We start from the raw sequence: 19,913 nt of genomic DNA, 5'->3' as shown, positions 1-19,913 counted from the left end.
GGAAAAATGATTGACCTGCCAGAATTAAAATTACAACCTAGTATTAATATCACATGTTATCTTTACTTTTTACTGGTTACTAGCAACAGCCCTTCATGTGACCAAGTGGGTGGCCCTTAAAAGGGCCTTTTGTGAACAAGCAAGAACCACGCTGCTGGAAATTGCCTTAAAAATTAACCGCCGAAGCCGTAGAGAGTACGCCCTTGGCGCTTGAGCGCGTAGACCACGTCCATGGCGGTGACCGTCTTGCGCTTGGCGTGCTCAGTATAGGTGACGGCGTCCCGGATCACGTTCTCCAGAAACACCTTCAGCACCCCACGAGTTTCTTCGTAGATGAGGCCAGAAATACGCTTGACACCCCCACGCCGGGCCAGGCGGCGGATAGCAGGTTTGGTGATGCCTTGGATGTTATCCCGCAAGACTTTACGATGGCGCTTAGCGCCTCCCTTTCCGAGCCCCTTCCCACCCTTACCTCTGCCAGACATGACTCAAAAATAGTACTAACCTTTCACAACGTCTATGTGCCAGCTGCAGCTTATTATATATCAGTTTTGCGGACCTTTTAGAAAACTGAAACGGCGGGGGCGGGAATGAAACCTCTGCCCCCGCCTCTTCCCTACCTCACTGGGCGTCTGCTAGAGCCTAGCAAGGGAAGGGGCGGGGAAATGAGACTATCTGACTCTTTCCTGTTTCCTGGTTGGGGTCCAGAGTTTCTGGTTTTGTGGTCTGTAGTCGTGTGCCTGTGGGTTTTCTCAATTAATAGCTTACGTCTCTCACCACTTTTATTATTTAATAAAAGCAGGCAGTACCGCCGCATTTGTCTACAAGAGGGAGAGAAAGCAGAATAAAATTAATTTTTAAATGTGAAGATACTTTAAAACCTGTATTCTTAAAAACCCTAGCAATAGTTATTAAATTTGGCTGATCACGAACGTTTCTGTTTGCCAGAGCGTCTACATATACACCGTTTTCAGCATTCCTTATAAAGAGGGAGCTCTAGGAAGGGGAGCCGACGTTAATTGATTTTCTGCTCTTCGCTCGCTAATTTATAAAACACTATTTACATTGTGAATATGAAGAATCCCAGGCTTGAAGACCTAATCCTTTTATAATAAGTGTCAATGGTGGGGCTAGAACTCAGGCCTTCTGATTCTGGAGTCTTATATCCTTGCCACCTACCTCTGAGCTATGTCAGTAAAGCATGGAAGATATATCATGATGCATTAGAGTTTGCAAATTAACAGAATTAAAAAAAAAACAGTGAAATGTTGTCCAAGTAAAAAGTGTAACTGAAGTTCTACACACAGATGATAGGTATTGATATGTTTAATAGACCAATGCCAACATCTATTCATATTCCACAAATTGTGTGCCTTCTATATAACTAGAGGTGATAAAAAAAAAAAACAAACAACAACAACAAAAAAAACCTCTCTGCTGGTGCTTACAATGTTAGGCAGTCAGAGGATTGTTTCCGTGAGTCACCAACTTTTTGAGATTTAGTTCAGGTGTGGTTACCTGTGGATTTAGACATTGTGATCTCCCATGCTCTCCTTTCTGAGAAAGGCACTAAACAAGAATCATCGATTCATTGATTCATTCATTCATTCATTCAACAATTTAGGGTCTACTATAAGCCAAGAATGGTGTTACAAATACCAGGTTTACAAAGACAATCACACACATTCTTTTAAAGAACTCAAAGTCTAGCAGAAGGAAGAGAAAAGTAAACTTGGGGTGAGGGGCCATATATTAGCCCAGCATCCTCCTAGGTTCATCCTGGTAGTGATTGGTGGAGCAGCCATATCCCAGCAATAACAGCATCACCTAGGAGCTTGTTAGATATACAAAATTTCAGGACCAACCCCAGATCCACAGAATTGATATGGCATTTTTAACAAGATCTTCAAGTGGGTGGTTTTCGTAGTCAAGTCTGAGTTGTTTTAGACCTGTGCTTTCTCATATTAGCCACTAGCCACATGTGCTCATTTAAGTTAATTAAGGAAGATGCCTTAGAGGACTGGGGCAGGGAGGGTGGGGGGGACTCGAGGGGGGGGTGGCAAGGAAGGGAGGGAATATGGGGATATGTGTATAAAAACAGTTGATTGAACCTGGTGTACCCCCCAAAAAAAAATAAAAAAAAAATAAAAAAAAAAGTAAAGAAAAAAAATAAATAAATAAAAAATAAATAAAAAAAAATTGAATACGGGTAAAAGTTAATTTCTTCAATCCCTCTACCTTTAAGTGAATGTTCAGGCAAGTGTAGTGGTTGTCTATTCTATAGTGCAGATAGAGAACATTTCCATCATTGCAATTGGTTGCATTGGGATGTAGCGTGACAGAGAATTTCTTGTGGAGAACTTCTAGCCCAGACTGGGAAAGAGAGTGTGGCAGATATCTGAGAATGGGACTTGCTATAGGAAATGAGGATTGGAGTATTTTTAAGGTTATAGTAGAATTAGTCAACTTCTGGATGTACCAGATATTACAGATACACAGAGAAACATATGAAAAGGAAATTGTAAGCTTGAGAGTAGTAGTGTCCTTTTTAGGAAATAAAATTGATACTCTTGATATAGAGCTGTGCTTGAAGGAGAGTTTCAAGTGGTAGCGTATGCTTAGGTGAGACCATCTGACAGGAAATGAAAATGGATGTGATCTCTCATTACCCTTCTGAGAACATTATATTGCAACACAATGTAATGCTTTATAGATTTATTTTTCGTTTGGCCTTTTTGATATTTAGTCAACATAGTCACTTTTCTCTTTACATGTTTGAAATTTACTGAATTTTGGAGCACTTAAGTACAGCCCCTGAGGATTGCCTTGGTGAGCACTACCTATATCTTTCAGTCATTTAATATGGTGAATGGGGGGTTGACACCAAAATTGAGAGAACGTGAAGTCATGAGACATCCATTACTTGTTTAACTTTAGTTTTCTTATTTATTTTTACATCTATAAAGGAAAAATAGTTCAAGTCTTAGTCTAGCAGAAATTCCACTGTTTTAGGATATATAAAGATTTAGGATTCAACAGTAATACGCACAATTTTTTTGTGGGCTACCAAGTAATTGGTGAAATTTTTCAAGTTTACAGTCCCATGGGGTGGTCCAGCCTCCAAGAATCTTGGCCATGGTACACTTAGAGCGTAAGTACCTGGATCTCAAGCAATAACAGTACCTACAGGCAGCATAGCTCCATTCTTCTATACACATCTGGGGAAGAACTTTTCAGGTGAAGTCGTCTCAATTATTGCCCTCCAGGGAGGGTAGAGATTACCTATGAACAATTAAGCAAATGGCCCTGAGCCTCAATGTCTTCTCACTTATTTGGAACCTCAATAGCCATGGGAACCAATAACAGTTGCACAAGAAAGAAATGGTGACATCTGCTGTAGAAAGAACTTTTCACCTAACTTAAATTGAGTACATACAACTTGGGAAACAATTCCAACAAGTATTGAACAACTGATATTATAACCACAATGATGACCAAAATAGTAACGGTTTAAAAATCTGAATTTTAATCTTATCTTTAGGTCTAGATGGTATTAGGCCTGGTCTGAAAAGGAAAAGGGCATATATAATGTTTGCTACTATTGCTATTTACAATAATGCTATTGAGGATAAGTAGCCACATCTTCGAGACGCTTGTAAAATGCCTGCCCTGGGAAAATTGGAATGTTCTAGATCCAATCCTATAAGCTTCCTTTCTTAAACACTGTATTTGTATTTGGTAGGTAACATGGTCTCAAGTCCCAGAGACTTAGTTTCAGACAGTGCCAGCCAATAATGCCTATTTCAAAACAAGTCAAGTGATTTTTATAGAATTAGTTAAGTGCAGAGAGATGACATCTTTAAAGTTACTTATCCTATCTTGGAGTTATATGAGAAAATTCTAAAGGCACTATTGAATGTAGGCCAGAAAAACTAGATTTTTGTAAGTAGGGGTGTTTATTAGAAAAAAACCACAACACTAAAATACTTTATTTTGACAAACATGGTGTGATTTCAGTATTGGATTATTTGGTGGATATTAATTTTGTGCTTAATTATCCAATATTTATTTAATTCCATTAGCTCTGTGTGTTACAAAGAGATGGAGTAGTGAATCAGTCATATTTCCTGTGAAATGTTTGACTCCTTAGGTGGACACATTCGGCCAATTAAATTAGTTCATGGCAGTCTAGTACATGTTTTGTTAGTAAAAATCCCAAGGAAACTTATGAAGACTCAGAAAGTGTGATTTAAATGAGATTTTTTTTTCTTTCCAGTCCTGTATCCCTATTTGCAATGTTGAAAAAAGTTAAATCAAATTTGTAATTTAAGTATCATTTTGAAATATAGGAATATGTACACAAGTCTATGCTAACTATTGGAGGAAAAAAATCTTATGGAAAGAATGTCATTAGGTAATTTACAAGTTTAATCCGTGTGATTTTACCATGTTGTTGAGCTCAGAGCTGGTAAAATGATGCAGAACTGCCAATCTATTGCTTCATGATTCACTTTTCTTCTTTGTAGATGGTGTTATTGATCTCTAATGCCCATTCTAGGTCTGAAAAATCTATTATATTAATTTTTAAAGAAGTTTGGTGACTCTATTTGGATCTGTTTATCTAGAAAACAAATGGAGCAGCCTCACACCCCATCCTTCCAAAAAATGTTTAAATCACCGAAACACTGGGATCAAACCCAGTTTATGCACTGGTCACTCAAATACATTTTAAAGAAACCTATCCTTTTTAAAATAGTTATCCATCTTTTACGTAGAATTTTCTACCCCAGTGCCAATTCCCAGTGCTTAGTGCAAACAAGTTGCAGGAGAGCTGTGCTATTGCTCCCACGAAAAAATCGATTTTCCTTGTATATTTGAGTAAAAATGAGGTTATTTATATAAGGTTGCAAAGAAAACAATGTGTATGACAATGCCCTGGAGGAAAGATTTGCAAAGGAAATAGAGAGAACTAGTAATTTTAAGGAAAATCTGAAAGTTGTCTCAATTTGACCGAAGTTTCCAAGAGAGTTGGGGGAATCAGGAAAGTTTCAGGGGGCCAGTTTTGAAACTAGGCATAGCAAATACGGCAGGAATGAAGCCTGAAGAGTCTCGGATCAGTTTCCCCCAAATCCCTAATTATTTCGTGCCCAGACTTCTTATATTTTTCTTCTTTTTTAAGGGGCAAAAAACACAGCCACTCGGCAGAGCCGAGGAGCCCTTCTCAGCAGCGCGGCGCACGGAGCAGGCAACCAATCATCACTCAGCGACTCTCTATATAAACCCCCAGCCGGCAGCTCCCGGGACTTGCCGTCCTGACAGTTTAAGCCTACTTTTTTGCCTTCCTTGGTTAAACAGAAAGATGTCGGAGACAGCCCCAGTTGCTCCTGCTGCTCCCGCACCTGCAGAAAAAACACCTGTTAAGAAGAAGGCGAAGAAAGCGGGCGCAGCTGCTGGAAAACGCAAGGCGTCCGGACCTCCCGTGTCCGAGCTCATCACTAAGGCGGTTGCCGCCTCCAAGGAGCGCAGCGGCGTATCCTTGGCTGCGCTCAAGAAGGCGCTGGCAGCCGCCGGCTACGATGTGGAGAAGAACAACAGCCGCATCAAGCTGGGTCTCAAAAGCCTGGTAAGTAAGGGCACCCTGGTGCAGACCAAGGGCACTGGCGCCTCGGGCTCTTTCAAGCTCAACAAGAAGGCGGCTACTGGGGAAACCAAACCCAAGGCTAAGAAGGTGGGTGCGGCCAAGCCCAAGAAGGCTGCTGGGGGAGCTAAGAAGCCCAAGAAGGCTACGGGCGCGGCCACCCCAAAGAAGGCCGCTAAGAAGACCCCGAAGAAAGCCAAGAAGCCGGTGGCGGCTGCCGGGGCGAAGAAAGTGGCCAAGAGCCCGAAAAAGGCGAAGGCAGCCAAACCGAAGAAGGCCGCTAAGAGTCCGGCCAAGGCTAAAGCCCCTAAGCCCAAGGCCGCCAAACCTAAAGCTGCCAAACCCAAGGCTGCAAAGGCCAAGAAGGCGGTCTCCAAGAAGAAGTAAATCTTCAGCGGGACCTGCTTTGAAAATCTCAAAGGCTCTTTTCAGAGCCACCCACTAATTTCAGGTAAAAGAGCTTAACCGGGTATGTCTATCTAAATTCTTGTTATAAGGTAATTCTTTTTAAAATTTGCCGCGCTAGTCTGTGATTGGCTAGCTAGAATTGTCAGGGTGCGCGCGCACCGCCAGGTTCGGAACTAAACATGCGGGCGGTCACAGTCTTCCAATGAGTATTTTTAGTGGCTCTGAAAAGAGCCTTTGCGGCAGGTGGCTTAAGTCTCAATTCGTCATTTGGCCTTGGCCTTGTAGTGGTCCTCCGTCTTAGGCAGCAGCACCGCCTGGACGTTGGGCAGGACACGGCCCTGAGCGTACCCAGCAGGCTGTTGAGCTCGTGGTTGCGGATGGGCTGCTGCAGGTGGCGCGAGATGATGCGGGTCTTGTCGCGGGTCGCGTTGCCTGCCAGCTCCAGGATCTCGGCCGTCAGGTACTCCAGCACCGCCGCCAGGTACACTGGCGCGCTGGCCCCGACCCGCTCCGCGTAGTTGCCCTTGCGGAGCAGGCGGTACACTCGGCCCACGGGGAACTGGAGCCCGGCCCGCGAGGAGCGGATCTTGGCCCTGGCGCGAGCTTTGCCGCCTCGTTTTCCTAGTCTGGACGTGTTAGAAAAAAAGGGTAGGGCTCCTGAGAAGAGGTTATTATGGTCTCTGAATGTTTCTAAAATGTCCATTCCCATTGGTTTGCAGAGGCTATTGAGAATTAGCCAATCAGAACGCACTTCTGTACTTATTTGCATGGGCTCCAGGAGAAAATACTGCACCAATTAGAGGCTGAGATATTAAGACCTGTGTATTCTTTGAAGCAGTTGAAAAGCTTGAATTTTTCTGCTTGATGAATGTAGTTCTGTTTGGGGAGAGTATTCATCCTGTCCTTATTCTGCCTAAATCTGACAGCAAGAGATAGTAAAAAGTGTAAAAGCCACCCCCGGCGGTTTATAATTTACCCTTTGCTTTGCCAGATTTTTTTCCCTCTCAAATGTTGACAGGACCCCAGTAAGCCATTGTTGGAGGTCTAATATCTTGGTGACTAGGCAGCAAATAGGGAGGTAGAAACAAATAAAAAGCTTTGGGAACGGCAATGAGATTGTTTAGAGAGCTCCTGGAAATGGAGTGACAAGGGCAAAATAAATGGCTCTAGGAAGATGGGTTGACTTGGAGATTACATCATTTCCACTTCATCCCTGTTTTTTGGTTTTTTTAAGTTCAGGGGAAGGCCACTCGATTTTACCGGCAAATTTTGACAAAAATCTGAGTTCTGCAGACCATTAGGGGGTTGTAAACATGAATGGGGAAAATACATCTTTATTTTAGCAAACTCTAAATGCAGCTAAGCATTTTCTTCAAGTATGTCTGTAGGCAGCTCATCACAATGGATTTTGCAGTGGCCGTGACTTTTGCAACCGTGGCCATTACAGATGTTTTTGTATCACTTTGAAGATGCTGCAGATATCTTGAAATAAAGTTTACATCATTCTGAGTCCTTGAAACTGACATTTGTTATTCCACCTCTTGCTCCTAGTTATTTGATGTGACTAATGAAACACATTATACAGACAAATATATTTTGACAACTGTATTTTAATGTGGCTAACTTTATCCTATATGCTTTAAGTATTTTAAAAGATTGTATTGAGAAGGTGTTTGTAGGTTTCCTCAGACTATCCATTGAGTCCACCATACAAAACAAGTTCTGAGTCCCTGAGCGGATCTTCAGTGGGCAACTACCTAATGGCTGAAAGACTTCATCTTATTTCTTTGTTTACAGCATAACCCCCTCCCCGTAACCTGCCCCCCCCCCCCGCAACACAGACACACACAACTTATTGGTTAATAGTTTATTAAATTTTACTATTCAAGCTTTATTATGGGGGAAAAAAAAAGATGTAGCCTGTGATTATCTTTCTACCTTTTCTGCTCAGGAGTTCCTTTTTTCCCCATCACAACTATATTCCACACTTTCTTCTATTCTAGAAAGAGGCAAAACACTCTCTTCTTAGGAGAGTGGTTTAGTTGAGATTTGTATAAATGGGAAAATGTGACATGGCTACTCAAAAAAATCTTTTTGAATATAAGAGATTGTATCAAGGGGGAAGGAAAAGGGGGAAAAGACCTGTGAGGTCTTTAATACCCAGAAGGAGAGTTTGGCTTTTGACAAAAAATGATGAGGAATAAGAATTATGTGGGAATATGACATTCAATAAGAGTGGCTATATAGTATCTCTGTAGTTTGTTACATTTTACAAAGCACTTCTATGCCTGCCTCACTATCAAGCACTTTCAGTAGGTATAGCTAAGCTGCTTGATGATGAGGATGAGGATGAAGATGAAGATGATTATCAGACTGCACCTCATGGCTTGCAGGATCTTGTTTCCCCAACCAGGGACTGAACCCAGGCTATAGCAGTGAAAGCCCTGAGTCCTAACCACTAGCCTGCCAGGGAATTCCCTAAGCTGCTTGTTTTAAAGTTAAAATCATGGGTTGGAAAGATGAAATGGCCAGCATCACCTAGTCAATAAATGATGGACCTAGGTCTCAAACGCAAGTTTCTTTACTCTTAGTGTCATTTTCTGTGCACTGCTCCCCATCTATTATGTCAACTGGAAAAGGAGTAGAGTTCTCTATTTCATTTTTAGGCTCATCCAGAAAAGATTAATGTTCATGTATTTCTGTTTTAGGTCCTTTGTGAGCTATCCAATTCACAATCCCTTTGGAATGCACCAGAATTGATTAAACATTAATCAATGCTCTTCTAGTTTTACTCTGGTTTATGTAAATTAATATTCATATTCCTTTCCCTGGGACAGTTTCTAATTTCCAAAGAAATCAGAACTTGTTTAAATCTTACTTCATCTCCCAAAATTTTTGTTGCAGTTAAAGCGGGTTAAAATGAACATCTTGGGATGGATATAGAAGACTAAAGATGTTTTCATATTCTGCAGCAGGAAGATGAGTGATTAGGAATCTCATTCCTAGTCCTTGTATTTCATCACTAAACCACATCCCTAGGAGGGCCTCCTGAAACACTCATCCTTGGATTTCTGATGTTGTTTTGCTGAACTAAGGTGGTCTGTCGATTACAGTGGCAAAACCCCAGGTTTAGAAAAACTCAAGACTGATGCTTAAAGATGGCAAATATCAGGCAGGAGCCTCTGTGAGTAGTTGTCTGCAAAATATACCAAAAAAAAAAAAAAAAAGAAGAAGAAGAAATCTTAGCATGGAAGATGTGAAGGGCATGTTCATATTTTCTTAACTGCAAGAGGGTAGTCATGTTTATGATATAAGTCCAAGCCAAAAGTAATTTTGGGGGCCAGGCTGAAGTCACTACATATTACCTTCTGCTTAGTAATTGCCTGACTCCTTTCGTTAGGGAAAACACTGATTAAAACAGCCCGCCCTGGCCAGGCAAAGACCATAACAATTTGCATGAGTTTTTATGACAGGAGATCCTGGTAAGGAACATGGAACTAACAAGCCACCACCAACCGGAAGAATCCGGGAAAGGTCAAAAGAATCCTCGTCGATGGAATCCATGTTGGCTAAACGGTTGCATTCGCCACCGGAAAGGACCCTGAGTCACAATGATTGGCCAGAGACAACCAGGAAACTAACCCCATCACCATAAAACCTGAGACTTCAAGCCACCTGGCAGAGCAGTCCTCCTGGGTTCCTTTCCCCTCCTGGTCTCTGCCTGGGGTGCCCGGTCCCAATAAAGTCTCTTGCTTTGTCAGCACGTGTGTCTCCTCGGACAATTGAGGACAATTCATTTCTGTTAGACAAGAGCCACTCTCGGGCGCTGGAAGTGGTCTCCCTTGCTGCAACACTTTTAACTGGATGAGGCAGATTGAATTCATGTCATTGTATAGAGGCCTTGACTACTCATGTCACTCAGTCACTAAATCATGTAGATGTTAAAGTAAGTCTTGGTAACTGACATTTTCTCCCGTCTCACCTTCTCTCATCATCTCATACTTGGGATGATTCGATTGTTTCCTAACCCGTATCCTAACCAGTTTCTTCCTAACTGGTTCTTCCTAACCAGTTTCTCCAGCCCCTAATTTTTAAATTCTGGTTATTCTGTCTTATAAAAATTATCACTTGCTCCCTATTGGCTTAGGTTCAAGTGAGAAATTTATAGCCTTTTTTCATAATGATACTTTCTGCTCACACTAACTAGTACAAATAACTCAAATTTACCTATTTCTTTTTGTTTGTTTCTTTTTCGTTTTTTGGACAACTTTATTTATCTGCAATTCCTTCTCTCCTTTCTTTCTGGGAGAATCTTTGCAATTTCATCTCAAATTCCACCTCCATGAATAAATTTCCCTAATTTAAAAAAATCTAGTTTCTCTGATAATGTGCTTTGATGACATTAATAATTGAATGCCATTATTATCAATTGAAAATTTATAACGAATCTATTCTTTTCTTTCATTATACTAAACCCTAGGGCATTAGTCTTCTTTTTCTTGTTTTCTCACTACTCTAGGTGTGTTTTTAATTGACTGAGCTTTAAAATCCTGTCAAATGGGTGGGATTATCTCCAGATAATAATCAGATTGGGTGATTTCATTTTCTGTTTTTCTGTGGAAAGCTAAGGGTAATAAATCTCTCTGCCCCTTCTATGACCCTCCTCCCCATGGCTTGACTTCGGCACTAACTCCCTTACTTTCTGAGGTATGCCATCCAAGATGTTGCTACTACAAAAAACCAAACAACACAACCAAACACCTTTGCAGCATAAAAGTCTTTAGATGTAAAATATCAATATACCCATGTGCATATGGGATAGGCAGGATGTGGAGAAAGAATAAAATGGCATTTCTGAGTCATCTTGATATTTAGCTGTCGTTTCCATAAAATAAAGCTACTGGTCATTCAGAGATTATGTACTTGTTTGTTTTTAAATTATGTGTACTTATAGGCAACCAGGTAAGCCTGAAATTGTTATACAGTTTAAGGTTCCAACAGGTACATATAAAATGTGACATGATTTAGATTTGTGATATTTCCCCAATAAAATCAAAATTCATTAAAAAGAAACTCATATTAAGCACTACGATTTCAATGTATGCTTTTATTTATTTTTTAAATAATTTTATTTATTTATTTATTTGCTGCGTTAGGTCTTTGTTGCTGCACGGACTTTCTCTAGTTGTGGGGTCTACTCTTCATTGCGGTGCGCGGGCTTCTCATTGTGGTGGTTTCTCTTGTTGCAGAGCACAGGCTCTAGGCATGCAGGCTTCAGTAGTTGTGGCACATGGGCTCAATAGTTGTGGCTTGGAGGCTCTAGAGCGCAGGCTCAATAGTTGTAGCACACGGGCTCAGTTGGCTCCGGGGTATATGGGATCTTCCTGGCCCAGGGATCGAACCCGTGTCCCCTGCATCGGCAGGTGAATTCTCAACCACTGCACCACCTGGGAAACCCTATGCTTTTAAAATTAAAAAAAAGTTGTGTGTGTGTGTGTGTGTGTCTTAACAATCAAGATCATTGTTTGGAAGATGGACAGAAAGGCTAAAAATTGTCCATGTTAATATTTTTATTGCTCTGCATCAATTATATTTCTGTGTAGTTGGCTGTAATAATTGTAGTATAATAGCACACAGTTTTATATGACCCTGTACATTTTCAAAATTCACCCTTTTCCTTTAACATATTTGAAAACATTAAGATAAACATGTCTGTCTTCCTATGCCAGCTCTTCTAAGGAATAAAGCCTCAGAGGTAACTGTTGAGGATCATAGTGATGCTGTTTTTTAAAATAGTAATGCCTAAGGCAAAAAGTTTTCCCTCTACACCTTTTTATCTGAAACTTTCATAGTTTCAGTTTCCTCATCTGTAAAGTACTAATAGAATAATAATTATGTATATTAGTAGATAACTATTGAGTTTACCTTATATTTTGGAGACTTCATGGACTAATACATGACTTCTGGCTAACTCAATAATGCAGCCACTCAATGTTGATTATTTCTGCATGGTAAAACTATTTAGTATTAAAGTCACATGAACTCTATCAATCTTTCACTTCTGTAATCAGGAATAAACTGAATGGTAATTCCTGTTTGTTCAATAATTTTTATTTTAAATTGCAATTTGACTAAATAATTTCCTAAAGTTTGTTTTGGGCAAAGGACTGTTCTAGATGTTCTGGTGGATTTAACTACATACCTAGGTGTTTTCTGTGCCCTCTTGGTCCTCATATCTTGACATCCACCATCCGATGAGACAGAAAAAAGCATTGAAAAAAACTTATTTTGCTAGAATCTCAAAGAAAGTACAGGAAATGGGAAATCATGTTCTACTATGGAATGTCTATGTAGCTTTACAAACATCTACACTCCATTATTGGATCATTAAGTTAAACTTTTTTTTCCTTACATGGGTCCAGGCTCCCCAGTTCTCAGCACCCAAGTTTTAATGCCTGACAGACTTCCAAGAACAAAGATTTCTTCTAAAAAACCTCTAGGACTTACAATGGCTAACTTGGTGTGTGTATTTACAGCTTGGTTTCTGTTAAATTTACCATCTGATTTAACCTCGTTCTGTAGTGATCCTCAAGGGGAAACAGCCTATTAAAACAAAATAAATAGAAGCCTCTCAACTTTGTAGTTTAGGATACCTCACGCAACTTGAAACTCAAATTTGCTGAAGTGTTTGAATAGATATAAAATCCTTCCAAACATTATACAATATCCCAATTAGTAACAACCTTTCTACATTTCCAAATAACAGCCTGTATAGTTTCAAAACAAAATTCCTGACTTTTCCCCCTTTGTTACCTTAATAACGGCTACTCTGCGACTACTCTGTACACCGAAGCCTAAGAGAAATACAAAGAGATTCTGGAGAAAGAGAGAGATGGCTTTATTTTTCTTTGCCAGGCGAAGGGAAGACACAGCAGGCTAGTGCCTCAAGAACTGTGCCTCCCGTCCTTGGGAGTCGGAGAAGATTTTATACGTGGGGCTCACAGTCTGGGGTATGTGATAAGGATCAAGGTGGTGGAGGTCTTGCCTTCCTTTTCCTTCGCATTATTCTCCGTCACAGCTGGCGTCAGGCCACCAGGTAACTGGGGTCTGGCAGTTTGTTGATTGTCCGTTTGCCTCCGGTTTATCGGCTGGAAACCTTCTTTCTGAAATACAAAACAAACTACAGAGGATGATTTGTTACAACTGTCATATGGAATGCAGCTTCCAAGTTGTAAATAAGGTTAGTGAGTGAGAGGCAGGATGTAACTCACAGAGTTAAGTATTAGGGAGTTAGCTTTGTGAAGTAAAAATCTAGTTACTACAGATGAGTGACAGCTAAGGTAAAACAAGGAATGATTAACTCTTTCAGGCCAGGTTATCTTTCTCCTCTAGCCTTTTCGATATTCTGTTTTCCTTGCTCTCAGGAGGAAAAAGAACAATCACTTCTATTTGCATTGCAACAATTTCCCCCACTGCTAGTTTATTCCCTCCATATCAATGGAGAAACTCTTTTATTTGTATTGCAACACCTTCAGCTACCAGGTTAGAAATAATGAATTTGTTACTTCCATGAGAAAATATCTTTAATACAGACTAGTATAACACTGCTGTTTTGTAGGGATGAGAAGTGAGGACAATATCTTCTATGATAGAGAACTCTCAAGCTTCCAACTGGTTTTCATGTTTTACTGACAAATATGAGGTACTTTCATGAAATTTGATTTAGGGATTAAGACAGGGAATTTAGGAAAACAGAAAAAGACCCGTTTTCAGTGTCTACTGAAAAGGCTCATCATTCCTGTATTCAGAGTTCATTCAATTTTTTTTCTTACTCGGAGACCCATCCAGGTCCACTGTTGGTTGCTTTTCCTTTTGTAGAAAAAACATGGTGGTTAAATACCGCCAAGGTCTCAGGAACTGCTAAGGTCTTTCTCTTTGGTGTTAAAGCTAACTTTAAGAGTGATGGTATATCCCTAAGCATTCTTAATATGATCCTGCTGGTTGCTAGCGAGCTGAGCCTCAAAATTCTGGTGAGCAAAGGCACCGTAGCGCAGAGCCAGCGTTTAGCCACGCCTAAATGTAGCACACCTACACAAAGTACTGGAAAAAAAAGTAAAGCGGCGAACAGTTCCTGCATTGAAAACACAGGTTTCTTAAAGAGCTTGACTCCGATTGTCCCTCTACAACGGTCTCTCGGGAGTGCGCCAATTTCTTACTGTTATTGACCAAGTATTACGGCACTTTCACAGATCAGGTGCTTGGCTCTGAAAAGAGCCTTTGGGTTTAAGTTTTTGGGTTTAAGTTATCACTCGATAAGAAAGCCAATTTACGCCCTCTCCCCGCGGATGCGGCGAGCAAGCTGGATGTCCTTGGGCATGATGGTGACACGCTTGGCGTGGATGGCGCACAGATTGGTGTCCTCGAAGAGCCCCACCAGGTAGGCCTCGCACGCCTCCTGCAGCGCCATCACGGCCGAGCTCTGGAAGCGCAGGTCGGTCTTGAAGTCCTGCGCGATCTCGCGCACCAGCCGCTGGAACGGCAGCTTGCGGATCAGCAGCTCCGTGGACTTCTGGTAGCGGCGGATCTCGCGCAGGGCCACCGTGCCGGGCCGGTAGCGGTGCGGCTTCTTCACGCCGCCCGTGGCCGGCGCGCTCTTGCGGGCCGCCTTGGTGGCCAGCTGCTTGCGCGGCGCCTTACCACCGGTGGATTTGCGAGCCGTTTGCTTTGTACGCGCCATGCCCTGTTTCCAAAATAAAAAGACTATACATGAAGCATTGCTCTTATATTTATACAGGAACAGACTCACTCTGATTGGATTGTGGGCAATTCCTGTTAGTCATCGGCTGCTAAAGTCCGGAAGTGCTCCGAGCGCTTTAGGATTGGTTTATCCATTTCGTGCAAGTTTGTGATTGGTTAATTTCAATTAGCAGACATCTTCCCGCCCCTTAAAAAAAAAAAAAAGAAAAAAATCATTTTCCGAGTTGTTTTATCGATAATGCCCACACACTCAAGTATGGCCCAAAAACACATTATTCATTTAATATTCTATAACTTTTCTCCTTTTGGGATATACAAAATAGAATGTGTTCGGAAAAATTCTTTAGACTTTAGACATCCGCCATTTTCTGCATAACCCATTTTCATTCCCATCCTAGTTCCAGTCGTTATCTCCTACTTAAAAACCCATCGTCTAATCATCTCGAGTCCTATTTAACATTTACAGTAAACATCTAGTTCACTGTTACATGGTCTCCTAGGATATAGTGTTAGGATGTAAGGAATTTTTTAGTACTCAGGGGAAACGCAGCAAGATCCCAATATCCCGGAATCCCTAGATTTTTAGTTTTTGACTCAAAACTGGTACTTTGGCTGTTTCGTTTTGATGCATTTAAAAGAGTTTGGGTTTAATGGCGACAGCCGTCATGAAAAGGTTTTCAATCTGGAACCTTAAAAAGATGGCGGCGGCCGAGAGTCTTTTTTTATAACACTGCAATGGGCAGCATCTCGGGACTTTCCAAGGGTCCCAAGATGTCCCGGATAAACCCGACAGCGCTGCGGTCAGAACTACATTGGGCTAAATAACAGGATTTCCTACCTGGTTTTCTCATCCAAACCCGAAGACTTCCATTGAATTAAAAAAGAAAGTTTATTGTTTTATTTTTCAAGTGGATGAATTTATAGTCATAAAAGTGTAGTAAGTCAACCTATAAGAGTATACGGAAGGGTTCCTTTTTGATCCAATCAAAAAAAGCAGTTTTTGAGCCCTAATTTACATACTAGCAATCTATTGGTCACTTTTCGTCCAATCAACGTTTAGATTTTTCAGTCTTCGTTTGTATATCCTTGATGTGCATACTCGCGTTTTTCCCCCTTGTTATTTTCTTAGTTTCCAAACTTTTACTCTGTTTACCATGCCAGAGGTAGTTAAACCCGTGCCAGACTCCAAAAATGACTCCAAAAAGGCAGCGACTAAGGTTAAGAAAGAGCAAGAAGTGCAAACGCGGCTGTTAGGAGAGCTGTTCTATGTCTAAAAAGTGCTGAATTATTTCCACCAGGACATTAAATAAAATGATTGTGTTGGAGAAACGTTTAGAAAGTTCTAGTACTCTGTCTTTTGTGTTTTTATTTCTTAAAATCTTTAAGTTGTACTTATGGCCAGTCATTGCTTAGATTTAAAAGTTTTATAGTGAGTATCTGTGGATTTAAAGTTATGTAATGCTGCTACTTGTATTTGGGTTCCTTGTTTTAAGTAAGTATAATGCCCAGGTTACAACAAAATAATTTTATGTGCTTCACAAATATTAACTCAGGAGAAGGTGTTTTGTATTTAACAAAGGACACAGGTTCAGAATGTCAGTTATACACCATATACTGTGCTAGGCCTGGGTTATTTACGGGAACCTCAGAATTTAATCTCAACTACTAGGGTAGACTTTTTAAAGGATGATTTTTCAAATTTACATTGGAAAAACATTTTCACTTTATTTTGCCTTGAGGCTATTATTGGTATAATCAACACTACATGGTGCTGGATCAGGATCTGAAATCCTCAATTTGACTCATTTTTCTTTTATATTTCTTTTTGTATTCTTTGCCTTCAGTGATAGATCCTGTATTCATTTACACAGGAGGGGGGAAAAAAGCCAAAAACTGGAAAAAGAAAAGATGTAAAGTGCAGGGAGCACAAAGAATATGGAATGAAATGTGTAGTTTTCCTGATTTAATATTTTGATAGTTTCTGTATTGCTGAAAGCAAAATGACTGATAAATTTCTTTTAGTGCTTTTCATGGCTTATAGACTTGCTATTTGGGAGGCCAGCAAGTCACTGTCAATGAATGTGCCAGGTTAGTATTGGGTGTATGAGTGGAGGTTCACATTGTTATGAAACAATGCCCACATTAAAGTGTGATTTTTTTCTTAATATTATTTATTTTTTTAATGTAGGTCTTTCCCTAGATAAAAATTGCAGTTTCAGTTCATTATATGTTATTCTTGATAACATGGATTGATGAAGATGCCAACTGTGTTGGCTGTTTTTGCTGCATAATAGATTGCCTTGAAGTCATTAGCTTCAGACCACATGTATTATCTCACGGATTCTGTGGGTCTGGGCATGGTTTAGCTGGATCCTCTGTAAGGATGTTATTGAGGTATTATGCAGGACTGAGGTTTCTTGGATGTGTGGCGAAATATCTACTTCCAAACTCATTTAGTGTTTGGTTATTTGTAGTTTTAGGACTGAGGGTCTTATTTTCTTGTTGGCTGTTGGCTTGAAGCCCTTACAGGCTGTCCAAGGCCTCCCTCAGTTCCTAAAGAGCCCTGTAAGTCTCTTGTCATTTACACCTGACAACAAGGATACTTGGTTCATCAAAACCAGCATGCAAGAGTCAGAGATGTTACAATCTTAGATAACAGTCATATACACAAAATTATTTCCATCCTATCATCTATGGTCACCTGGTTTTGTAGTTAAAAGCAAGTCACAGAACACATCCACACTGGAGGGGCTTAATCACACAAGGGTGAACCTCAAGAGGGGAAATCCTGGGGGCCACCTGAACAGACCATCACAGGACCCAGCAGGACCAAAAGAATTAACTATCAATTGCTGCTTCTTTGCCTAATCCCTGCCACCACAGTACTGAGATTGGTTCAAATGGCTGCAGGCAGGAAATGTTAGGAAAGGGCACCTAATACCTGGAAGTTCTTTTAAATAGATCTCTGCCAGTGATCTTCTCTTAAAGCCAAGACACAGAGGAGTTTGTTCACTTATTACTTGGGGACCTCTTTCCCCTTTTCTTTTGCAAATGCTGACATGACAAAAGCTTTGGTGTGCCTGAGTGCCAGCACAGGGCTAGATGTCCATGAAGCTTGGTTTCTGAAGTTATAGCTGATAAAAGAAACCAGAGGGTTCCTGAGATGAATTAAAGTTGTTGCTTTATTACAGACCACCAGGGAATAGATTTAAGGCAGAAATCACATCCCAAGTTCCTTGTAGACTAAAAATATTGACTGGCGATCAGTTTATATAAGCCAAATACAAATACTTTTAATGGCGAAAAGAAACGGCCCACGTGTAAACTAGGCCTCTACATAGGTGCTTTCAATCTCTACAATTCAGCCTGAGCTTCTTTCAGACTGAACTGTTCAAGAGTTCTCTTGAGTTGCCTCACTAGCAGCTAAATATTTAAAGATAAAGCATTACCCATATTTGTTCCCCAACAATGTTCATAGCTTTTGTTTTTAAACGTCTCAAACATGTGTCTTTTCAAAAACCATTATTTTGAAAACGTGTAGTAAATTAGTAAAGTCGTTAACTTCACTGCCTTGGCAAGACCAGGAATTCCTACGAATCATAAGTACTACTGGAATAACGCGGGACAGTTAGAAACTAGGGGCTTATGCTGGAGAAGCCATTGCGGCACTTTAAAACTGTAACATGTATTAAATGTTTAACGCACCCAAAGTAAGCATAAGCTGCATTAAAGACCCCGTACTCATAAGTCCTACTTTTGTAGCTCCCGTTCTCCACCGAAAAAAATCTGTAAACAGCAATTCAGTGCCAGGAGCTCTTTCAAATGACTCGATAGGTGGCCCTGAAAAGGACCTTATACGTTGTCGCAAAAAAATATACTTCGTGTTTTGGCTTAACCACCAAATCCATAAAGGGTGCGTCCCTGACGCTTCAGCGCATAGACAACGTCCATTGCGGTGACAGTCTTGCGCTTGGCGTGCTCGGTGTAGGTGACCGCGTCCCGTATTACGTTCTCCAAGAATACTTTCAAGACACCACGCGTCTCCTCGTAGATGAGGCCGGAGATGCGCTTAACTCCACCGCGACGAGCCAGGCGACGAATTGCAGGCTTAGTAATACCTTGGATGTTATCCCGCAAAACCTTGCGGTGGCGCTTGGCGCCCCCTTTCCCCAGACCCTTCCCCCCTTTGCCACGTCCAGACATTACTGCTGTTAAAGCAAGCAAAGTACCCACAGATAGGGAGGAAAAGTTGAAATTCTTATTTATAAGCCCGTAGCGGACCTTTTTGAAAACTACAAATGAGGGTGGATGAGGGGCGGGGCTCGTGAGTAACCAAATTTATCCCTGCCCGCAAAGCCTGTAAGTCTTTGGGGCGGAGCCGGGAGGAGAAGATTGTTTTGTCTGCTCCTTCCCTGTTTAAGGGCATTTTAAAAAAATTCTGTTCTTTACCACGGGACTGAAATAATTGTACCTATTAAGCCAACATGTGTTTTTCAAGTTTGATTATTTAGGCCAAGTCATTGGCCGAAACTATACATTGCCTCGCGTTTTAAACGCATATCAAATGCAGAGGAGTCCCTGGCTGCTCTTTCCAGAGAAGCATTTTGTATATTTTAAAAGGTGAAATAGTTATGGTGGTAAACTCGTTTTAGAGAGCGAGGAAATTGCTGAAATTCATTGGGCAACGAGGCTTTCCCATTAGGGTATTTTGTTATTGGGATGTAAAACTCCATTGCTTGTGCCCTCAATACTTGCTACCTTTCGTCTTCTGAGGTCCAGGACCTATTTTGTGATAGGTGTTTTCTCATTTTCACTTTATTTTTTTCATTTGTAGAATGGAAATGTTAACCCCGACATCACAAAGGTGTTTTGAAAATCAAACAGCAAATTTTTGGTCAAATGTTCAACAGTCATTGAGTACTACTGTGGAAATTCTATCTTCAGGCTCCACAGATAAGACTTTCTCCCCAGTATTCTTCTCTCTCTCAATCTGGTATTTTGCAATCTGGGCCTATGTTGAGTTGCTTTCATAATCTCCATATCTCTGTGTGTGCAGACTTTTAGTTTAAGAAGTCAGTGCTAAACTTACATGTTACATTTAAATTTATAA

At 40.9% G+C, this 19,913-nt stretch overlaps 2 protein-coding genes and 1 pseudogene across 2 annotated transcripts; 1 reads left to right on the top strand and 2 right to left on the bottom strand.

Annotated features, from left to right (window-relative positions):
- Positions 1 to 173: 173 nt before the first annotated feature.
- Positions 174 to 19,027, bottom strand: LOC130830811 (uncharacterized). The gene is made up of 8 exons (XM_057698136.1): positions 18,700 to 19,027; positions 14,377 to 14,884; positions 13,947 to 14,073; positions 13,049 to 13,209; positions 6,395 to 6,672; positions 5,638 to 5,987; positions 5,400 to 5,571; positions 174 to 487 (listed from the first exon to the last, which is right to left on the bottom strand). Exons 1-8 carry the CDS (start codon positions 19,004 to 19,006, stop codon positions 174 to 176), a joined length of 2,217 nt encoding a protein of 738 aa, XP_057554119.1. The 5' UTR covers positions 19,007 to 19,027.
- Positions 5,322 to 10,308, top strand: LOC130831702 (histone H1.3). Its single transcript, XM_057700052.1, has 2 exons — positions 5,322 to 6,089; positions 8,951 to 10,308. Exon 1 carries the CDS (start codon positions 5,360 to 5,362, stop codon positions 6,023 to 6,025), a length of 666 nt encoding a protein of 221 aa, XP_057556035.1. The 5' UTR covers positions 5,322 to 5,359; the 3' UTR covers positions 6,026 to 6,089; positions 8,951 to 10,308.
- Positions 6,310 to 6,764, bottom strand: LOC130831709 (histone H2A-IV-like; annotated as a pseudogene).
- Positions 19,028 to 19,913: the final 886 nt, after the last annotated feature.

Source organism: Hippopotamus amphibius, chromosome 11 (genome assembly GCF_030028045.1).
Source record: "Hippopotamus amphibius kiboko isolate mHipAmp2 chromosome 11, mHipAmp2.hap2, whole genome shotgun sequence".
NCBI lineage: Eukaryota > Metazoa > Chordata > Mammalia > Artiodactyla > Hippopotamidae > Hippopotamus > Hippopotamus amphibius.
Note: the sequence above shows the minus strand (reverse complement) of the source record. Positions and strands in the feature narration are given on the sequence as shown.